This window comes from Physeter macrocephalus, chromosome 18 (assembly GCF_002837175.3).
Source record: "Physeter macrocephalus isolate SW-GA chromosome 18, ASM283717v5, whole genome shotgun sequence".
In the NCBI taxonomy this organism is placed as follows: Eukaryota; Metazoa; Chordata; class Mammalia; order Artiodactyla; family Physeteridae; genus Physeter; species Physeter macrocephalus.
Window position 1 is genome coordinate 55,769,880 of NC_041231.1, and position 18,842 is coordinate 55,788,721.

The 18,842-nt window shown below is 48.7% G+C and overlaps 2 protein-coding genes across 2 annotated transcripts in view; one reads left to right on the forward strand and one right to left on the reverse strand.

Moving 5' to 3' along the window:
* The window catches only part of TRIM71 (tripartite motif containing 71), a 58,387-nt gene extending 41,438 nt beyond the window's left edge, over positions 1 to 16,949 (reverse strand). The window contains exon 1 of the mRNA XM_024116497.1: positions 16,092 to 16,949. Coding sequence (XP_023972265.1) covers positions 16,092 to 16,949 — 858 coding nt within the window. The remainder of the gene's footprint in view (positions 1 to 16,091) is intronic.
* A 541-nt stretch (positions 16,950 to 17,490) lies between these two features.
* Positions 17,491 to 18,423, forward strand: LOC102995798 (translation initiation factor IF-2). The gene is given in 5 exon segments (XM_055080008.1): positions 17,491 to 17,817; positions 17,899 to 18,072; positions 18,075 to 18,290; positions 18,293 to 18,317; positions 18,320 to 18,423. Coding segments are annotated over 5 exon segments (846 nt in total).
* The last annotated feature ends 419 nt before the right edge of the window (positions 18,424 to 18,842 follow it).

Here is an 18,842-nt window from a genome sequence, read left to right on the forward strand (position 1 = left end):
TAAGGTTTGGAAGAAAACAAACACAGATCACACACTTTGGGAAGAAGTAGGACTGGGGGTACACTTTAAAATTTTTTTTACAAAAAAAAAAAATTTTTTTTTTACAGATAATCTGAACAAAGATATTTATTACTTGCATAATTAAATAAGGATTAGAGTTAAGTGGCCCAAGTTACTTCCTGGGAGGGAATACAGGTAGCCCCGAGAACAATCTCAATTTTCTATTCATCCAGCAACTACAAGCTGAGGATGGTGAAGGAAGGAAGGAAAGGTCAAATAAATAAAGTCACAGAGACATACATATTCAGAAAAATTACCACCCAAAATGACAAGTGCTGTGAAGTCTAAACAAGTCAGTTAAGGAAAAAACAAAAGTCAGTTAAGGAAAAAAAAAACTTCCCAATGTTGTTAAAAGAACACAAATTTAAAACAAAATTGCTACCTCTTCCCCCTTTATAGCCCCTGTCAAGTGTTTGCAAATGTTCTATGGTTTGTATTAAGCACTCATTCATCCGTGTTCCTCTTTTGTGTTCACTGTGGCAAACCTATCTGCATTTAGCACCAAGAAGGGGTGAGACCCTCCCACAGTGAGTGACAACATTTACAAGTGCCAACTGAAAGTCGAGGAGCTGAAATAAGAAGGGCCTGGCAGACAGGACAGGGATACCTCCCCCAGTTAGTTTTTAGATTTTTTTTTTTTTCTTAATCTGCTGCTGAAACCACAGAATGTTATGCTCTGGATACTCTGGGCTTCCCCCATGCAACACCCCCTCATCTGCTGAAACCATAATGTTATGCCTTGGATACTCTGGCTCCCCCCATGCAACACCCCCTCCATCACGTTATACAAGCCAACATCGAGGACTCAACAGAGCCTGAAACTCAATCCTTTCTCCCAAACCAAGGCCAAATATCCCCTCCTCATCTTCATCATTTCATCTTACATGCCTCTTAAGATTTTATTCCCATTTATTTATCTATTGCTTTTCATGCATTTTGTTGTTGTTTTGTTTTGTTTTTGGTGGAGAAGAAGAGAATTGGTTTTGCATCCCAACAAGCAAAGAAATAGAAAAAACCTTGAAAATAAATTCTGTGGGGCTAGAACAAATAGGCACTGATGAACATTAAGTTCAGACAAATTCTGTGCTTGGTTCTGCAGTAAACACGATACAACCGATACAGGGAAAAAAAAAAAGGACCACTAATATGAATGCTGAAAACAGCAAATGTGAAACACCATCCGTCCTTTTATGAGCAAGGGAAATGTTTGCTTTCCAACTTCAAAACTAGCTGCAGTAGAAGCATTTTCACAATCTAAGATGCCCAGATATATTCACTGCCTTTCTTTGCATGTTTCTGTATGTTACTAACATTTCAATACAATTAACAACTATACCTCAGTTATTGGATCTCAAGGTATGTCTGTCTTTTTACTGCACAATATACTTAAGGATGAGTAAGATCACAAAATTAATAGCTGTTGTGAACCCCAAATGTTGTACACAATTAACCGCTATCTCTTGCTAAGAAGAGGATTTTGCTACGCCTTCATAACTTGGTTTCCACTCATCACCATAAATATAAACTCGAACACGAAACCCCTTTTCCCCCTACTAACCTTCAGTTTAAAGTGGAGACACAAACCTAACTTCATTTACACTCCCTGGAGGTGATTCTTTCCAAAATTCCCTCAAAGCTCCAGATATTTGGGTTGGTCCATCGCTGATGAGAGCTATACTTTATTTATTTTTTATTTGCACCCATGTGGCTTTTAAAATATCTGGTTAAATTGGTAAAATAAATTTTCCTCTTCGCATATTCCTCTAAATCTCTGAAAGCTCTGATAAAGCTAACAACAACAACAAAAAGGGAAATAAAAACCAAAGGGGGGCTTCCCTGGTGGCACAGTGGTTGGTTAACAATCCACCTGCCAGTGCAAGGGACACGGGTTCGAGCCCTGGTCTGGGAGGATCCCACAAGCTGCGGCGCAACTAAGCCCGTGCGCCACAACTGTGGAGCCTGCACTCTGGAGCCCTCGAGCCACAACTACTGAAGCCTGTGCACCTAGAGCCCGTGCTCGGCAACAGGAGAGGCCAGCGCAATGAGAAGCCCGCGCACCACAAGGAAGACTATCCCCTGCTCACCGCAACTAGAGAAGGCCCACGCGCAGCAACAAAGACCCAACGCAGCCAAAAATAAATGTAAATAAATAAATTTATAAAAGAAAAAAAAAACCAAAGGGAATTTTTCTGAGAAGTTATTAAAAATAAAGGGCAGGACTGGTGGGTGGCTGGCAGGTGCTTCCACTGCCCCCTGCAGCACTGTCCCCAAAGCAATTCCTTCACTTTGAATTTCTATCTTCACTTATGTTTATTACTTTAGAAATTATTTTATTGAAGTAGAGTTGATTTACAGTATCATGTTAGTTTCAGGTATACAGCACAAGGATTTAGTTATATATGCATATATACTCCTTTTCGAATTCTTTTCCCTTACAGGTTATTACAAAATATTGAGTATAGTTCCCTGCGCTATACAGTAGGTCCTTTTTGTTCACTTATATTTATATATAGCACACATTGCAATTTTTCATCAGAAAATACCTCATTTAATTCTCAAACAAAAAAAGACAGCCCTAGGCAGATGAATGCAAATGTTACCATCCTATAGAGTGATGAGGAAACGGGAGGCACAAAGCCACACACTTTTGCTGACAAATGTTCCTGATCAAAATGGAGGCTCCAGCAGAAGACAGTGACCACCAACACTCAACACAGCGCTGCTCATATTCCAGGCAATAACATAAACAGTCGCCATCGCCAAAAACAGGAAACACGAGTGTCCTCCAACTGGCGAATGTATAAACTGTGGTACATTCATACAATGGAAAACTACTCGGCAACAAATAGGGAGGCACCACTGATTCCAGCGAATGCAGCTTGGCAAGTGGAAAAAGCCCGACTCAAGGAATCAACACTGTCAGATTCATGATCTTCTGGAGAAGACAAAACCATAGGACTGGAGAACAGGTAGAGGGCTGCCTGAGGCTGGGGGTCAGAGCATTTGGGGTGATGGGATGCTCTGTACTGGGCATGGTGGTGACTGCACTCTATGCTCTTGTCAAAAGGTGCAGAATTGTACACGAAAAAAAGGTGAATCTTACAATGTGCGTATCTACCTCAATACATAAAAACAAATACCAAAAAATCAAAATAGGAAATCACCCGACTTAGTAAGAAGTGAGGCCTTCCCTCTCAGCCTAAGGTTCTGCAGCACAAACTGCCCCCTGAACTGCAGGACAAAGCCATGGGGGTGGGGTGGGGGCAGGTCGTCCCAAAGGCCGAGGAGAGGAAGGGGAAGCAGGGAACGGAGCTCCTTCCTGCAGGGCTGAGGCTCCTCCCCTCACTCAAGGTTATAACCATAATGGGCTGCACGGGTCTAGCTCACACCAGGGAGGTACCCACGGATGCCCCGGTGCACCAGCCTTTGGGGAAGGCAAGGAGAATCCCCCAATCCCAAACTGGTTGTGTAAGCTCCACAAAGAAAGGGATTCAGGGCTATTTTGCTCACTGCTCTTTCCCCAGGGCCTCCTGCTTTACACCAAATCCGATTTCATAGAAATTCAGGTCTGCTTACCTAGAAATTCTCTGCACTTGTTTCATTTTTACTTAAACTGTATAATTACAGAAACAAATATGAAGAACGTACGTAAGTCTGGGAACAAAAGCAGCAGCCTCTCTTGGTAAGCACATACATGACTCAGAGAGCTGGAAGCAGGGCGTGGGCTGTCCGTGGCTGGTGCAGCCTGCTGGCAAGTCAACAGCAAGCTGGGTTAGTCGAGACTGGAAACACACTGACAGGAACGGCACTGCTAACTTTGGACACGTTCTGGTCCTCCTTAGCCTGAGGTCTCCCCCCGTATTTTCATGAAATTTTCAAATGGAATCAAGCACCAAGTGGTGCTGCCGGAAGGAGTGGCCCAAGTGCGATTCCATCTCCCCAGCTGTGCTGCTTACTGAATTCTTATTGTCTCTCAGCTCGAACCCACCCTCCCGAGTAGACCACATCTCTGCTTTGCCCGCTGAATGCTTGTGACTCAGACAATAGGGGATGTGAGGGGGAGAAAGGCTTCGCTCTCTGCTGTCCTGCTTCCTGGGTGGTACCCTCTACAGACTTCTTACTCCAGCGTCATGCGTCCCTGGCCAGACCCACAGGTACCCTCCTATGTCTTAACAACTCCAACCTTTTCTCTTCCCATCTCCCAGCCCTGGGGTGGGAGCTGCTTCCCACAGCTGCTACTTCCCAGGTACCCGAGTGCTCTTTCCTTGCACTGCAGCTTCTCAGTTAACTCAAATAACACTAACAATTCTTTACATTAAATGACCTGTTTGGGCTTCCCTGGTGGCGCAATGGTTGAGAGTCCGCCTGCCGATGTAGGGGACACGGGTTCGTACCCTGGTCCGGGAGGATCCCACATGCCAAGAAGCGGCTGGGCCCGTGAGCTATGGCTGCTGAGCCTGTGCGTCTGGAGCCTGTGCTCCGCAACGGGAGAGGCCACAACAGTGAGAGGCCCATGCACAGCAAAAAAAAAAAAAAAAAAAAAAAAAAAAAAGACCTGTTAAAGTAACTAAAGTGGCTCTGGCTCCAGACTGATATTTGTTTCTTCTACGTATCAGTAACCACCCCGGCTAAGAAGAATAAAAAAGGAGGGGATCCCTAAAAAACAGAACTACCAAATGACCCAACAATTCCACTCCTGGGTAGATATTTGGAAAACATGAAAATGCTAATTTGAATATATGTCCACCCTTATGTTCACAGCAGCACTATTTACAATACCCAAGATATGGAAGCAACCTAAGTGTCTGTCAACAGATGAATTTGGATAAAGATGTGGAATAAATATACAATGGAATACTACTCAGCCACAAAAAAGAATGAAATTTTGCCACTTGCAGCAATGTAGATGGACCTAGAGAATACTACACTTAGTGAAATAAGTCAGAAAAAGACATCCGTTATTCGTGGAATCTAAAATATAAAACAAATGAATAGCAAAACAGAAACAGACTTACAGACATAGAACACAAACTAGGGACTTCCCTGGCCTGTCCAATGGTTAGAGACTCCATGCTTCCACTGCAGGGGGCACAAGTTCGATCCCTGGGGGGGCAACTAAGATCCCTCCCACAGCAGTGAGGAAAAAAAAAAAAAGAACACACAAAAAAACACAAACTAGTGGCTCCCTGTGGGGAGAGGGAAGTGGGTAGGGGCAAGATAGGGGCATGGGATTAAGAGGTACAAACTACTATGTATAAAATGGATAAGCAACAAGGATATACTGTACAGCAGAGAGAATTATAGCCTTTATTTTGCAATAACTCTTAATGGAATATAACCTAAAATACTGAATCACTATACTATACAACTGAAACTAATATAATATTGTAAATCAACTATTCTTCAATTTAAAAGGGGGTGAGGGGACCCTAACACCTTTCTTAGGCATGCTGAAAGGAATAATTAGATAAAAGATCAAGACTACACACCCTCCTCTAGAGTCAATCCAATGCAGGCTCCTTGAAACCACTCCTGCCTTTCTTCCATCTTCTACCTAAATCCCACCATTCTCCAAGATTCATCTTAAACTCCTCTCAACCCAAACTCATCTCCCAGTCAGAACCTCTGTTTAGATGCCACGAGCTTTTTAACACTTATATTTCCTCTGGTAATGTAAATGAGACCATATATAAAGTAGCCACCCAGGAAGGTAAGAATCCTCCTTCCCCATCAACTACTTTCTTCCAGTTCTGTCTTCCCAGTAGACTAACCGCAAGGCTCCAGCATCCTCAGCAAGGAGCGAAATTCCTAGCAGAAAACAGACATTCAAATATTTTGATGACAAATCTTAACACATCAAGTCCTGTCAGCAATGAGAAACCGTGCAAATTATTTCATGGTATCAAATATCGCTTGGCCATCAACCAGGAAGTATTCTTTTAAGAAGGATAAGCAACATATTTAACTTCACGAAGAAGGAATTTTACCCGTTTGGCTGCAACCTGTGGGAAAAATTGAAGCCAAATTTTTTTTTTTCAGGGAGACTCACACAGTTATGTACATGCATACTGAAACAAATTTTTCTGGGCTTCCCTGGTGGTGCAGTGGTTAAGAATCCGCCCGCCAATGCAGGGGACACGGGTTCGAGCCCTGGTCTGGGAGGATCCCACATGCCACGGAGCAACTGGGCCCATGAGCCACAGCTACTGAGCCTGCACGTCTGGAGCCTGTGCTCCACAACGAGAGGCCGTGACTGTGAGAGGCCTGCTCGCCGCAACTGGAGAAAGCCCCCGCACAGAAACGAAGACCCAACACAGCCATAAATAAGTAAATTTTAAAGCTTTTTTTCTAACTCCTTCAAAGCATCTTCGTATAAATCATAACTCCCCTCCACAAATAGGTCTCTAATACTACTCCTACCATTTCCACCTGAAAGGTTAAGTGACTTGTCCAAGGTCACACAGCTACTTCCGCGTAACACCAGGCTGTGAACCCAGGTCTTCTTACTCTAAAGTTCATGCTCTCTTGTCTTTACACCAAGAAGCTACAAGCATTTTCCCATTTACTGTTCCCCTTTTAATCCCCCAACTACATAATGTGAGAGAACATTTTCAGGGCATTCTGTGGCTTGAAAAGGAAGAGGTCTGGGCTTCCCTGGTGGCGCAGTGGTAAAAAAAAAAAAAAAAAAGGAAGAGGTCTCCTTTGTTTCTGGCAAAGGGATCAAGGCAGCATCACGAGCATATTCTGATTAAACCCAACTTGCATCACCACTGAGAACCAGCAACCTGGCAACATCTTTCTCGAATTGGTCCTTAAGTCCACTAACATCAACCAAGGTCAGATCTGGTGAGCCCCACCAGTGCCAGAGTAGTTGCTCTGAAGTGCTGGGGCCACAGGGCAAGAGTACTGGGGCAAGGGCGGGTAGGGGTCTCCACTGCCTGAGATCACGGAAGAACAGGCCTATGTTAGAGGTTGGTTGACAGAGGAAGTACCCTTCTCACTTTGATACTGTGGAGATCTGCTATGAGACAGACATTATTTCAAGAGACTAATTAAAACCCAAGGCCTCGGACTTCCCTGGTGGCGCAGTGGTGAAGAATCCGCCTGCCGATGCAGGGGACACAGGTTCGAGCCCTGGTCCGGGAAGATCCCACATGCCACGGAGCAACTAAGCCCATGAGCCGCAACTACTGAGCCTGCGCTCTAGAGCCCACAACTATTGAAGCCGGCGCAGCCACCACAATAAGAAGCCCGTGCACCGCAACAAAGAGTAGCCCCTGCTCACCACAACCAGAGAAAGCCCACGTGCAGCAACAAAGACCCAATGCAGCCAAATAAATAAATAAATAAATAACTTTAAAAGCACAAAACTCAAGGCCTCTTCCTTGCTAAATCATTGTTCTGATAATACTTCGCATTAAGTTCATTCTGGAAGAAGAAGTAGTCACGGTAATGACAGTCACACTCACTTTTGCCAAGAGACCATACTGTGGCCCATTTGTAATTACCTGTGCGCTATTTTTCTCCTTAATAACTTTAAAAGACCAAAAACAAGATAAAACACAAGAAGCTAAAGATTCAAGCAAGAAGTTTAATATTAAACATCAAACTTGGGCTTCCCTGGTGGCACGGCGGTTAAGAATCCGCCTGCCAGGGCTTCCCTGTTGGCGCAGTGGCTGAGAGTCCGCCTGCCGATGCAGGGGACACGGGTTCGTGCCCCGGTCCGGGAAGATCCCACATGCCGCAGAGCAACAAAGCCTGTGCGCCACAACTACTGAAGCCCACATGACCAGAGCTCGTGCACCGCAATGAAGAGTAGCTCCCGCTCGCCGCAACTAGAGAAAACCCGTGTGCAGCAAGGAAGACCCAACGCAGACAAAAATAAATAAATAAAAATTAATTAATTTTAAAAAAATAAGACTTTTATGAACTAGTTTCAAAAAAATATTAAATTTTCCAAATATTGTATATAAATAGTAGTGTGGGGAGTTCCCTGGTGGTCTAGTGATTAGGATTCCAGGCTTTCACTACCATGGCCTGGGTTCAATCCCTGGTCGGGGGACTGAGATTCCACAAGCTGCACAGCACAGCCAAAAAAAAATTTTTGTTTTAATTTTTAATTAAAAAAATAAAAAATAACTAGCAGTGTGAAAAGAATGCTAGACTAGGTAAGTTCCTGCTTAAGTCATTTCATCACCCCAGCCTGTCTCCCCGTTTGTAAAGTAGCAGTTTTTCTATGATGATTTAAGGCCTTTCTTGTGATAACTGAAGCTTCCTCTTCAGGAACACCTAAACACACACCTGACAACACCGTGAAATTAAAGCTTATAAAATATTCCAGTCCCTGAAATCAGACTGTTCCCTTGAGCAAGTTGATCCATTTCCTTGAAATGTCATGGTGCCAAAAAAGATCAAGTCTTTAAAGATTAATGGTTGTCAAATACACCATATAAAATGTGAACAGAAACAGTGGCCTTCCATCTCTTAAAAAAAAAAAAAAAAAAAGCTGAGGGCATTGATGTAGCCTCTAAACACAGTTGTGCCCATCTTTTCCCATAGGCTCGGGGAGCCCTATAACCCCCTAAGATGGTCTAGACCAGAAGTTAAAGTTGAGGTCCAGTTTTTCTAAGGTGAAACAAGTTTTATGCATGTTTCTCCAGTTCACTTTGCATCACCTCAAAGAATCACTACATCCTTCCGTTTAGATCATAGTAAACTAACAGAAGCCACAATTTCCAACACTGACATTAGTTTTCTTCTACAGCATCCACTCTGGGGGAAAGAGGGGTGGGGTGAGGAGTCTGCTGCAACACTCAATAGTTTATTAATAAAAGCTATTACAAACAACAAGGTCCTACTGTATAGCACAGAGAACCATATTCAGTATCCTATGATAAACCATAATGGAAAAGATATTTTCAAAAGAATATATATGTATAACTGAATCACTTGGCTGTACAGCAAAAATTAACACAACGTTGTAAATCAACTATACTTCAATTAAAAAATTCTTAATTAAAAAAAAAAAAAAACCTGGGACTTCCCTGGTGGCGCAGTGGTTAAGAATCCGCCTGCCAATGTAGGAGACACGGCAAGCCCTGGTCCCGGAAGATGTCACATGCCACGGAGCAACTAAGCCCGTGCGCCACAACTACTGAAGCCCGGGCGTCTAGAGCCTGTGCTCCACAACCAGAGAAGCCACCGCAATGAGAAAACTGCGCACCACAACGAAGAGTAGCCCGCGCTCGATGCAACGAGAGAGAGCCCAACGCAGCCAAAGATAAATAAATAAAATAAATTAATAAAACAAAACAAAGCAAAACTATTACAAGTGTTTACAATTGGCTTCTACTGTGCTACAGACTCTTTAAATATGTTAACTGGAATCCTTAACACTGCAAAGTGTTACAGACGAGAAAACTAACGCAGAGCAAGAAATTTCAACCTAAAACCACATTGCCTAAATGCTTAAGTAAAAATAAAGCCAAATAGACAGCTTTAATAAGAAATATCACAAAAACATTATCCCAACTCCTACTAAAACTTCCTTTACCATATCCACTTTTCTGGTCAACACTTACCCAGTATAAGCCTACAGATGATCCTAAGAGAAAGATCTCCCTCTGACATTGATCTTAAAGAGGCAGAGAGCACAGAACAAAATCTGCGGATGTGGTCTATCTAAACACACCATAATCATGACTGCTGATGCAACCTATTCACAATTCTCATTTTTTAAACACCTGTGCTGAAAATGTTCTATCAGATCCATATTTAGCAGCAAAATATCCATGTGCAGATTTTTTAGAAGAAGAACATCTTTATAACTATCCCAATTAGTCGAAGACATTAAAGAAGGCTGCAAACTCCACTGGCATTTCAACAAGGCTAGATAGAAGGAAATGGCTGCCCGAACTTTCCAGAAGCAACAATAACAACTAAGGATACAGTTGCTGACAGATGTTTGACAGAGGCAGGGCAGGGGGGCTTCCAAAGCCCACTAAGGGACCCTCAAAATTCACAAGATGTGGGAGCCATGAGGGGAGCCCTCAGTCTACACAACTGACCTGACCCACTTCATTGTCTTGTGCACACTGCTTCGTTTCATTCAAATCCCATTAATATTTTTTAAAAAAAGATCTCATTAACAATGACAGAATGTGCAATTTTGCACAAGCCTGTCGGATAAACAATCACAATCAAGAAAAGCCTGTCAGATAAATAATCACAATCAAGAATTGCACCCTTAGGACTTCCCTGGTGGCACAGTGGTTAAGAATCTGCCTGCCAATGCAGGGGACAAGGGTTCGAGCCCTGGTCCGGGAAGATCCCACATGCCACGGAGCAACTAAGCCCGCGAGCCACAACTACTGAGCCTGCGCTCTAGAGCCCGCGAGCCACAACTACTGAAGCCCACGCACCTAGAGTCCATGCTTGCAACAAGAGAAGCCACTGCAATGAGAAGCCCACGCACCGCAACAGAGTAGTCCCCGCTCACCACAACTAGAAAAAGCCCACTCGCAGCAAGGAAGACCCAACGCAGCCAAAAACAAATTAATTAATTAAATTTTTAAAAATTGGCCTGATGTCTTCAGATTAAATATGAATCTCTCAAAATTTCAGTTGGGTGTTAGTGGGAGATTAAACCCAGGCGTTAGGGGTCTTCCCGTTTCATTCCACCCACCATACCTTCAAAGCCAACTGTAAGCCAACTATCTAAAACATGAAGGAAACTGGAGATGCAATCTGAAGAGGCAAAGAATTACGCTGGAATAGGGTTTAAGCCACAGTTTCAGATGTAAATTGCCCACGCTCATCCCCCCCACCCTTACCAATTTTTCTGTTAACAAGCCAGAGTCTTGTCAATCAAAACAGTCAATCTGGTTTCAGTCAACTAGGTTTGTGGGTACAGACAAAACCTCAAAGGGAGAAGAATAATTTAGTATTGAAGAAGCAGGAGGTCACATCAACTGGAGAGGAAAGATGGCTCAAGCCTCCTCCTGCAAGTCACAAAGCTTGAAAGGTCAAAGAACTAGGAACAAAGTGGACTGCAGTGGTGGCACCTTTTGCTCCCTTTAGGCAACTGTAATTTTTTATCCGCTCTCTTCCAAAGTAAGAGAGGTGGCACAAACAGCCTTAGTGAGCCAAGCCTTCAACTCTTTGTCAGTGTTACGGGGAAAAGGGGGAGGAAACACTACTTTGAAATCGCCTGCATGGTAGAATTCTCAACTTTTCACTTAAGTGTCATGAAGAATGACATTGAAATGGTCCTTTATTAGCTAAGAATGAATACATCTGAAATAAACCTTGCCCTGTGTGAGGAGCTGGCGAGTAAGCAACCCATGTGACTTCAGTTAGCACCAAAGGAAATAAAATTTGGAGGGGATTAAATTTCAGAGCTATATAGAATTATCAAGTAAATTAAAATTCTTCATAATCAGAAAAACTTATAAAACCCTTTCTTCTGGCAAACTACCTCAACAAAAGCATTTTAACCATTTCACCTCCTCATTTAAGGCTTCCTCCAAAACTAACTCCCTTTCTATATATGCACAGAAGTTTTTAAATGAAAACATAAAAAAGCCAAACAGTTGTGCTCAAAATTTTACATGTTAGAAGAAATTAGAAAACTACACATTTTAATGTTGGTTTTAGTGACCTGAAATATGTTTTAAAATTACATACGTGTGCATTTTCTTCTTCTTTTTTTAATTGGCTATGCCTCGAAGCTTGTGGGATCTTAGTTCCCCAACCAGGGATTGAACCTGGGCCCCCTCAACAGTGAGAGAATGGAGTCCTAACCACTGGACTGCCAGGGAATTCCCCATTCATCAAGCATTTTCTTAATTCAACAGATTTCAATCTACAAACATCCACCTGCTGAACTAGATTCAAAGCAGGAACCTCCAATTATTTCCAAGGTATGGAAAGTTTGGTTTTCTGGTGAATAGGTGAGATGTGTGTGCTATGCAGACACATATCCATCTATAGATAAAACGTCCTATAGAACGCGTTGAAAATAGGGCACAGAAACAACTAGAATGCACATTTCTACTCACTTTTTCTCGTCCTTAAAAAAAAAAACCTCTTGCTGTCAATTTTACAATGTACAAAACACACGCATATTATTTTAAAACATACACTGAGTATGCATGCCTGAAAAAGCTTAGACTGGGAATGAAAAACATTGGTGCCAATACTGGTACAATCCCCATTTACAAGAACTTATTCAAAATAAGATACAAGAATTCATTCCACGACCAATTAGTTCAGGCAGCAAACCGTCTTCCTCAGTGGTTTGAGGCTGATTTTTTGAGTGGTTTCCTGGGGAAAGATAGTCCCCCCCCAAGCCTAGGATGGCTCAATACTTAGGGTCACACTGGATTGGAATTCTAGAACCTATATTTCCAGGGAGTGAAAATAAATTGTATCAGCACCTACACCCCATTTTCCATACAGGAGACTCAGGAAAATCCTCCCCCACCCCCACCTTCATAACGGGGAACAACACTGCCATCCTCGAGCTACAAAATATCCCGCGGCTCAAGATGGCAACTGGGTCACCACCGCCCCCCCGTCCCCCCCCCCCCAGTGACAGGGCCTTTCCCGGGGACCGGAACAGGCTCAGACCCCACTCCGCTTCTCGCCATTTACAGAATCCTACCGCCCGAGCTCTGAACACACTCACACACCCTTTCTGCTTCCAGTGTCGCCTCCAAGGCAGCCACGGGCTCACATCCCACGTGCAATTAACACATTAAAAGGCACCTCGTGAAGGTGGGAGCAGCGCGCTCCAGCCCCACTCAACTCCCTAACTCTCCCCCCCAGATGCGTGGAGACCCCTTCTCGGCCCCGCCGCCTCCGGCTCGCCGAGGCGGGCTCCGGGCCGGCCGGGCTGGGGCTGGCCCACCGCCGCGGCGCCTCCACCCGCCTCTCCCAGGCCCCGCGGGAGGCGCGCGGCCCCCAATTCCCGGCCTGGCTAACCGCCTGCCTCGGCGCCTGCAGGCCTTTCAGACTGACCACTAAAGCGAAAAACCCAAACTCTGTTTTTTAAATGGACCAAATTACAGAGTGGGAGCAAACAGCCCTCATCATTCCGTTGGAAAACCCCAGCTCCCTCCTTTTAGATTTTAAAATTAAGTTTTAAGTTTTAAACCAGTGCTCAGAACACCACCTTGTCAGTCCTGAGGAGCCATTTCCGGGGGGGTGCGGGGAATGCTTAAGGAAAGCAGTCTGGGAAGAGACCCTACCGGCTGCTTCCCGCACCCCTAGGTGGCCAACTCTCGGAGGCACCCCTCCTTAAAATTAAAGGGGAAGACCCAGGCGTCGGGGCCCTCTTCCCAAGGTCAGGTGGCATTAGTCTCCATCAGGCAAGGGCGCCCTGAATTATTTAATGGAGCCTGTTGACCCGGGAGGCAACTCAGTAAAGGAGCACGTTTCAAAAACTGAAGTAGACTGTACCTACTGTAAAACACATGGATTTAGGTATCCAGTCCGTCACAATCAAATAGAGGACAGGACGATCGTCCTTCACAGTGCCCTCAGTCTCCTTTTCCCAATCCGAAGAATGGTTTTTTAAAGGAACAATATTACTAAACTGTGAAGGATCACTCCCTTGGAAGGAAACGAAGAATTTAGGCCGTGGGTGGGATCCCCTCTGTGAACCTGGTGCTTTCCCTCCCAACACTTCACTTCTCCATTCACAGCATTGGTTTGTCCCTTTAAACTTAAATTCCCTAACATTCCAAATCCAGGAACGATTAAAGAGATCTAACAACTGTTTTCCAAGTTTTCTTCTTTTAATGAAAAACCAAGAAGGGGAAGCAGAATTTTGCTCAAAACTGAGCAAATGTCATGTTTTAAAAGGATTGTTGGTCTAACGGTGTAATATCTTAGTGCCTTTGCCAAACAACTTCAACCTAGTATTGCACACGTTAAAAAAAAAAATCTAAATGTTCAGGGCATCCAGGTACCTCCCAGGGTGAGGGGAGCGACACTTCACACGCTCCCATACCGTTTGACTGGTTTAATAATTTTAAAAGTGTATAAACCTTTTACAAGTCTGGCAACACTGAGCATCTACTGTTTTAACCCAAATAAAACGTATGTGGATCTTTAACTGGGAATATAAATAAAACCTGACATTTAAACTCAACTGCTGGGAGGGAGGGTTCAATCAACGCCCCTGCCAGGAGGGAAATTGTGGCGGATTCCAGGCGCCCTCTCCCTCCCCCCTTCCCCTCCCCCTCGACGCTAATCTTCCCGGCGAATTGGCTCCCTCTTTCCATTCCCGGGATTCGGATCAGTATTTAACTCAATCCATTTTTTCTTTTTTAACTCAATCCATTTTTGAAAGAACCTACTAGACACAAATTCGACCATGAATGTGGGAAAACTTTAAAGATGAGTCCATTCAAAGCTTAAAAAAGGAAGGAAAAGAATAGCTGCCCCTTAGGCTTCATACCGAGAAAGAAACTTTTAAAATGAGTCGTCCACAACAAGTAGATTAGAATTTCAACTTTTTTCCAATAGGAGAAGCCGGCTTAAGGGTAGCAGGCAATAGCTCCGCCCTCCTCCCCAAATAACAGGTTACGCGTGGAAAAGGCTGCGCTCGGCAATCCTCAGCCGCTTTCGGAACCAGCACGCCCACTCCACCTAGCACGCAGCCAACTCGCACCAGGAGCCGTCTCCTGCCCGCGCCCAAGGCAAGACTAGCACCAAGTCTCACCAAGGGACTACAGGTAGATCACATTAAGTCACCGACCCTCTCAGCAAAGGCTGCGCCTCAAAACTTCTGGCCCCTTCCTCCAATGGGTTCGGGTGAGTGGAAGGTGGCACAAGATGTGAAAAACAAGCAAGAAAGGTTTATTCAACAAACAGCCAAAAGAGCCAAATAAGCTCAAAGCCTGCCGTGCAGCCCTCGGACTCTGCGCACCCGGTTCGAGCCGCGTGTAGATTGGGTCGGCTTGTTTTCCATGAGAAGTCGAGCCCCAGGTTGAACGGGGTGGGGACACCTCCCAACCAGGGAAACCGGTTCCCGCAGAGATCGAAGCCGGGGCAGGCGGGGGCGGCCCAAGGACTTCCAGCTGGGTGAGGGCAATGGGCAAGGCCCCCCGATTCCGCTGCTCCCGGTGCAGCTGTGGGCCCACGAGGCCGAAGGGCGATTCCATACAAGGGAGGTGCAGGGGCCAGAACACGCTTTTTCCACGGTGCGGGAACAGAACCCTGGAAGGCTCTTCTTACTCCACACAGGAGGCAACGACTGCTACGGTGTCCCAACAAAAAGCACAGTCCTCCCCTCACAAGCGCGCACGTGGAAACCAGGTCTACACGCGCAAGCACACCCCACACTCACCCACACGACCATCTCCTCCTGGCTCATGCCCTACTTAAAAGCAACAATCGACGAGTTTTACAAACAAAAATAAGGTTGAGAAAAAAACTTAAAGGAGAACCCTCACCATGCTGGGAGGCCTCTGGTGTGCCCGCACAAGGAGACCACGTCTACACATACACACATTTCTATCTCGTGTCTTACTTAAAACAATAACCTGCACGCTTTGTCAAACAGGAATGAGGAAATCAGAGTCCCTAAAGAAGAGGGGGTGTCTCCAACCTCGGGAACCGTCGGAGGGCAGAGGAGGGACCCTCGCACACGGAGGCCGGGTCTACACAGTCGCACACAACTACCTCTTCCCAGCTCATGCCTAACTGGAGACAGCGGCTGCCACATTTTGCCGCACAGAAAATTCGATACGGAAGTGGGGGACTCTGCGTTTTGGGACCTCTCGCAGCCCGCACACAGAGGCCAGGTCTTCTCCACACACACTTCCCAGGTCAGGATCTGCTTGGGGCAGCGACTGCCGCGTAGCCAAAAGAAAAACGAGAAATCCGGAAGGGAGAGGACCCCCTCCCCTTGCTCGGGGGCCTGCCCGGATGCACGCGCGAGCACCCACGCGGCTCCCCGGGTGCCAGACCCGCGCCCCACGCCGCCCGGCCGCAGTCCCCGCGGGAGCGGCCCCCGAACTCACCTCGTCGTCGTGGTGCTGGCAGAAGCCGAGGCGCTCGGGGAAGACCGAAAGGATGGAGAAGGGCGCGCCGGGGAAGGACGGCCCGAGCCCGAGCTGCTGTGCCGCGGCGGCGGCCGCTGTGGGGCCGGGCGGGCCGCGCTCGATGTAGTGGTCCTTGGTAAGGCGCACGCGCTGGTGCGCGCGGACGCAGTTGTCGCACAGGTGCTCCTGGCAGTCAAGGCAGCGCGACGAGGCCGCGTTGCCCTCGTCGCAGGAGCTGCAGCCGTGAGGCCGGCGCAGCAGCAGCGCCGACGGGGAGGCCGCGGGGCCGCCGGGCGCTGAGCGGGGCGGCGCGGGCGGCTGCGGCGCTGGCGGGAGCGGCGGCGGCGCCGAGGCAGCAGCGCGCGGGTGCGCGTGGTGCGCGTGGTGCCGGTGGTTGCTGTGGCCGCCCGCGCCCGCCGCGGCGCCGGCCCGCCCGTTCTTGGGCGGCGGCTCGTCGGCCGTGGCCACCACGGCGTCAAGCAGGTTACTGAGTAGGAAGGCGGACGAGGGCAGCGCGTCCATGCCCGCCGCCTCGGCCAGCACGACCTTCTGGTCGCACACAGGGCAGCGCAGTTTGAGCGGCTCTCCCGGCGCGCCGCCGCCCGCCGCCGGCAGCCGGTGCGCCTCGAGGCACGGGCGGCAGAAGGCGTGCAGGCAGGGCAGGACGTGCAGGCGGCGCGCCGTAGCCCCGGGGCCCCCGCCGCCGCCCCCCGACGACGTGGACGTCTGCGAGGACGACGACGACGCCGACGAGTTGGAGGAGAGCGGCGCCGGCGAGCCGCACATCTCCTTGCACAGGAGGCAGATCTGGAAGTCGGTCTCGGAGAACGAAGCCATTTGCAACCAAGCCCGGAGGAGGGAGGAGACCAGAGAGGAAGAGGAGGAGGAGAGGAGAGCGCGGACGAGGTGGGTGGGGGAGCCGCCGACTCACTCAGAAAAAGGCATCAATTAGGCCTGCGATCCAGGAGCCGGCACCAGAGCGGCGCGGCCCGCTCGGCCTCGCCGCGTCCGGCCCGCGCGCTGCCACCCCCGACGCTGCGGGCATTAAATGCCACTCTCCGGAGGCGACACAGATTCCTCCCGGAAAAGGACGCGGGGGCCGCGTGCTTTCCCGAAGCGGGAGCGCCGGAACAAGTCCCGACACGCGAGGGGCGAGCGGGGGCAGGGAGGTCAGAGGACTCCCTGGAGCAGCTGTAGCTTAGCTTCTCGCCAGCCGAGGGGAGTCCCCCCAAGTCGAGTCCGCTGTGCAATCCCAGTCCCGGCGGGAGAAGCAGAATTTGGTTCGACGAGTATTTGGTGCGTGGCTTTTCTTTAAACGGATTTAGTCTCTTCTTGGGACAGGAAGGCTCCCCAAACTAGTAAAGGCGGGAGCGGCGCGATGCCGAGCCCGTGTCCCCCCGCGCGACGCCGACCGCCCCGCCGCATGACGCGGCGGCCACGGGCTCCTGGGTGGCCCGGCGTGCGGCGCTCCGGGCTTGCGCACGGCCCGGCGCGGCCTCCCTGCAGGGCGATCGGCCCCGCCGCAGCTGCAGCTAGTGGGAGCCCGCTGCGGCCGCACGCGTGTAGTACGCACGCGCGCCCCACGCGCCTCGAGTCTCCCGCGCGCCCGCCGATCCCGGCCGCGCTGCCGGCGCTTAACACGCACGCGCGCCCCACGCGGCTCTGGGCCCTCTTGCCCCCGCCTCGCCGGGCCTGGGCGCCTCCAGCGAGCTCCTTCTCCGGTTTAGCCGCGCCGTAACGCGGGACCACAGGTCCCCGCGGGCCGTCGTGAATTATTCATCGGCAGGAAGATATTAGATGTACCCGCTGCCCGCTCCGCGCGAGCCGTCGTGCAATGCTATCCGAGCTCCGCGCGCGCCCCGCGCCCCTCCTCCTCCTCGCGTCCGTCCTCTCTGAAACCTTGGCAGCGAAGGGGGATCACATTTCCTTTGTCATCGGGCCATTTCGCCCTCGCGTTGGTCCCCCCCCTCCGATCCCGAGCCGCGGGGACGGAGCCTCCACCGGGGCGCGCCGGAATCAGTGGAACCGGCAATGGCCCAGCGCGGTGAGCTCGGGATCCGCGTGGTCAACGCCGCCGGCCCGCTCCCGCGTCATCTTCTTTCTGAAACGAGTCGCCGAGCAAGACTCGGGTGGCCCCGGCAGCGCTGCTGCGCCTACCGGGCTTTGCTCGCGCCTTGCGCCCTGGCCTCCTGGGGCTTTGAACAACTCCCCAATTCGGGTTGCCTGCGTGCACGCGCGCGCGTGCCCCCTCTTTCTCTGCTTTGCCGCCTCTTCCTCCTCCTCCTCTCAGTACGCTGGATATTGGGACTGATCGGAATTCGGAATCCTTTTAATCTCCAAAGGAGCAAACTCACTTCCGCCCGAGTGCTGGGAGGGGGCTGGGGGAGGGGACACAGGGGAGGGGGTTCCAGGCAAACAGGAAACATTAGCCCTCTCGGCACGGCTCGCTTTTGTGTGCTCCCTCCCTCCTCCCTCCAACCTTCTCCCTTCTCCGGGCCGCAGGGGAGATGAACGCCCCCGGGCTTCAGTGTGACGACCTTTGAAACCTTCCGAGCGAGGAGTGGAGAGCGACTCTTCCGTTTATTTAAAAAAGAAAAGATTTCATTCTGAATCCCGGTTCTGCAGAGGCTGATATCCACTGGCCGTGAGATCTGGGGTCCCCCTACCAAGACCTTTTTTTTTTTTCCTTTTTACGTTTTCTTAAAGACTGCATATCTGTGACCAACACCA